Source organism: Monodon monoceros, unplaced genomic scaffold (assembly GCF_005190385.1).
Source record: "Monodon monoceros isolate NGI ecotype Baffin Bay Population unplaced genomic scaffold, NGI_Narwhal_1 Super_Scaffold_5, whole genome shotgun sequence".
Taxonomy (NCBI): Eukaryota; Metazoa; Chordata; class Mammalia; order Artiodactyla; family Monodontidae; genus Monodon; species Monodon monoceros.
In genome coordinates, this window is record NW_021703782.1 from 7,800,743 (window position 1) to 7,804,687 (window position 3,945).

Genomic DNA, 3,945 nt, shown 5'->3' on the forward strand with positions numbered 1-3,945 from the left:
GTCCGGAGCCTGTGCTCCGCAACAGGAGAGGGTCCGGAGCCTGTGCTCCGCAACGGGAGAGGCCACAACAGTGAGAGGCCCGCATACCACAAAAAAAAAAAAAGAAGAAAAGAAAGAAAGAAACACCAAGGAAATTCACAGGCAATCCACAGAAAGGGGAAAAATTTTTTAATGATTTGCTAACAAATCACTGCCCTTCTACAATCCATTTTCTGCTAGCTACCAGAATCATCTTCTAGAAGTCTAGCGATTGCTACTTCCACGCTTTCAACTCTCCAAGGCTTCCCATGAAAACCATCCCAATGGCGTAACAGGCCCTACACCATCTGGCCCCTGCTTATCCCTCCAACCACGTTTCTGACGTCTCCCTAGTCCCCCCCTAGCTTCTACCCCATGCTCACTGCCCTCCTGCCACACCTGCCTCTTTGTTCTTCCTCCTACAAGCCAGGCATGGTCCTGTCTCAAGTCTCTGCTTTTGCATTCCCTTTGGCTGGAACGCTCCTTCCTCCAATATTCACACTGCAGGCTTCCTCCCTTCATTAATTCAAACGTCACTTGTCTTCTTGAACTGACTCCAGGCACTCTCTATCCTAACATCTTCCTTTATTTTCCTTCCTGGCATTTATTACCTGACGTTGTTATATATTTATTTGTTGACTTATGCGAATGTCCATCTCCTCCACTAGTACATAAGCTCCTCATCTGTCTTAGTCACCACCGCATCTGCACAGCCCAGACAGAGCTCAGCATATAGGAGCCACATGGAAGTAACTCTTTTGAAAGCAACAACTCAACAAACTCTGATCTGACCATTAGCTAGCTAGCTCTTTCCATTACATCATGCTGCTTCCCAGGAAAAAGATAAATGTGTACAGTCTGTCATTTCTCCCCTAACAGATTAAAAAGTGCTTATCTTAAATACTTGGTTTAGCCCAACCAGGCCCAGCATGTAGTAAATGCTAGGTAAATACGATGAAATGAGAGAGTGAAAAGCAACCACAGAAAGAGGTAAGGAAGAAAGAAAAGAGTTGGTGGCATGAAGAAACTCTAATTTGTATTCTACGGCACCACTGACCATTCAGTGGTTAATCCTTTTATTTCCTATGTGCCTATCTGCCCATGCCACAGTTTTGAAGGAGATAAAAATTAACCAAATTTGTGTCCTGGCTTCAAGGAGCTAACATATACGTAACTATCAAAATACAGATTGTAAAATATACTTATGAAAGAGGTATAATTAAAGAGCTATAGGATTTCAAGGTGAGGGGAATTACTTCTCATTGTGGGATTAACAGAAGAACCTGTGAAAGGGGTGGCAGAGTGAAATGGTTAAACTGAATATTGCTAGATGAGTAACAGCTGAAAACTTTTACACAGGAGAAGGTGATCTCAGGAATCTAATAGGAGCCCTCTGCTTGAAAAAATAAATTTACCACCACTTCACCCGTTTTGTTTAACTTCTACTATTACAAAGTATTTTCTTTTAAGGCATAACCTCTCTAGGAATCTTCTTAATACTGTACCCAAATTCTCTTGAGAGGTAATAGAAAAAACGGTTGTCATTCATTTATACTTTAGTGTTCACTGGATAACCAATTTACCTTCTTCTGGCTAGAGTAAGTACAAAGCCATTGGGGAAATGATAATTCTGACTGCAAAGGAAGTATAACTTTTTGTCTCTAAGGCACTACCCTGGAAAGACAGAGTCCGGGGTGCAAATTAAGAGGTTAATTAATTAATACCTTTGTTTAAGAGCCTACTCTGTCCTTTCCAAAAGCCAAACAGAGTAAAAATAAATAAAAGACATTATAATCTCCCATAATGGGAAGTCTTAAATTGATGACCCAGAAGGTAAGAAATAAGGAGAAATATGATAAACTGAACATTTTTGAGAGGAGGGGAAAAGGTTTTGTGGAATTTAGACACTACATACTAAAGTCTACATACTCGAAAGTGGCAAGTAAAGACTTTACCTAAATCACATTCAATCACAACTTCATAAACCTTGATGGACAATTAACATTCAGGGAATATGACGGTGCAAGGAAAAGAAATTTTAAAAGAAAACGTTGCATATCCCCCCACATGGTGTTATGTACCAAAAATGATAATCACGATAACAACCACGTGATAACCCAGCCAAACTGAATGGAAACCAGGGATCTCATTTGGATGGTTTCCTGCTTTCTAAAACTCAAATCCTCAATCTAGGCCAGAGGGGGCTCGATCTGCTAGCTGGTTGGGCGATGGGACGCGTTTCCGCAGACCTGCACCTGAGGACCCCAGGTTCCCCGCGGAATAAGGGGTGGGATAGGCACTCACCGCTTGTCGATGGCGTCGATGTTTGAATGGAGGAGCCACAGCTCCTCCGTGTTGTCCTGCCGGGAGGACAGGATCAGGTGGTGGCCAGTAAGACACAAGGTCCCCTCGACGGCCGGGTAGAAAGGCCGGTGCAGCACCACATTGTCCACCCGTGGCGTCTTAATCAGCTCCGCAAACTCCATGTTCCCCAGCGGCCGGAACCAGGGGACTGCCGAGTCCCGGAGGAGCGAGACGGTTACGCCGCCGCTGGGCTGAAGGGAATGCCCAGGCGCTGGGCAGGCAGGAGGGGCGGGGACGCGGGCGGGGAGGTCGTGCCCCGCCCCAGGCTGGGGTGGGCGCGGCGAGGCCTGTGGCCAGCGTCACAGGCCCCGGGAAAGCCGGAGCTGGACCGGGGCTGGGCCAGGCCGGGCGTCGCTCACTCACCGCTGTTCCCCCAGGCCCAGGACTCGGGCAGACAGAACGCTCCGCGACAGGCCCAGCCGCCACCGCCGCCACCTGGGGACCCGGCCTCGGGGTGGGCCGGCTGAGGGAACAAGAAGGAGGCCGACCCAGGGCCACTTTCCACGTCCGAGACGCTACAAACTCCTAGTGGAAGTAGCTACTCGCAGCCGAAGCCTAAAGCAACTCCGGGCGGAAGCGGCGGGCTCGAAACTCGGAAGACAGGGGAGTCCGATCCGGAAGTCGGTCCCCGCCTAGGTCCGATGAGAATGCTTCCGGAAACACAGCGGGAATCGAAGATTTGTGTTCCTAGCAGGAAAAAGCTCTACCTGCAAGCCAACCGCCGCACCCGCCACCCCTACAAACATTCCGTTTGAAAAAAAAAAAGTAAAAAACAAACAAACAAAAAAAAAACATTCCGTTTGAGAAAAGGCTGGGGAAAAAGGGACGACGAAAAGAGATCCCTGACCTGCCTCCCTCCACTTGAGCAGTAATCCCTCTTCAGAGCGTGGGGCTGCCGTAACTTTTGGCGATTTTTATCCATTGGCCGTGAAGAGATGACTCATGGGATTGAGGCGGTGATTGTGACCACACAGAAGCGCCAGGTGTAAGGGAGGGGCACGGCCGGACGCCGCAGACGCCCAGAGGGCGAGCGCCAAGGTGCTGTGACCTGGAACAAGAAAGAGGAAAAGCATACAAACATCTATGAAAGGGACCTAGGTAGAAATACGTACAGTGCACCGAAGAGGAAGTGACCAGTCCTATGCTTTGCGGAAACTCAAGTGACGCGCTAAAACACAGTTTATGTAGCAGAACTGGCTTCAGTCTAGGTCTATGAAATTCAAGGAATTGGGCCTTGGTCACCAGCGCACGGCCTTCCCATTAAATACAATCCAACTGAACTACTTCCAGACACCTTAACTATGCCAGAAATTTACCTGGTGTCGCCCTCCCCTTTTAAAGTAACATTTTCATACTAAAATAGGGCATTAGAGGGGAAATATGCAAGGGTTTAAGACCCGGTCTACTGTCACTTCATTAACCTTTGAAATCTTCACCATCTAGAACCTTAAGAACAGCGAGTTGGCTTAAGTCTCAGAGCAAAGACAAAATAAATTGCCTGAATTCTCATCAGATCACCCAACACGTGTCCCTGCTTCTGTCCTTGTCCTTCCTAAAACGTTT

At 47.7% G+C, this 3,945-nt stretch overlaps 1 protein-coding gene across 1 annotated transcript in view; it reads right to left on the minus strand.

Annotated features, from left to right (window-relative positions):
* Positions 1–3,024, minus strand: part of MTMR9 (myotubularin related protein 9) — an 82,582-nt gene extending 79,558 nt beyond the window's left edge. Inside the window, exon 1 of the mRNA XM_029203116.1 lies at positions 2,323–3,024. Within this exon, the coding sequence (XP_029058949.1) occupies positions 2,323–2,504 (182 nt within the window). The 5' untranslated portion in view covers positions 2,505–3,024. The remainder of the gene's footprint in view (positions 1–2,322) is intronic.
* Positions 3,025–3,945: the final 921 nt, after the last annotated feature.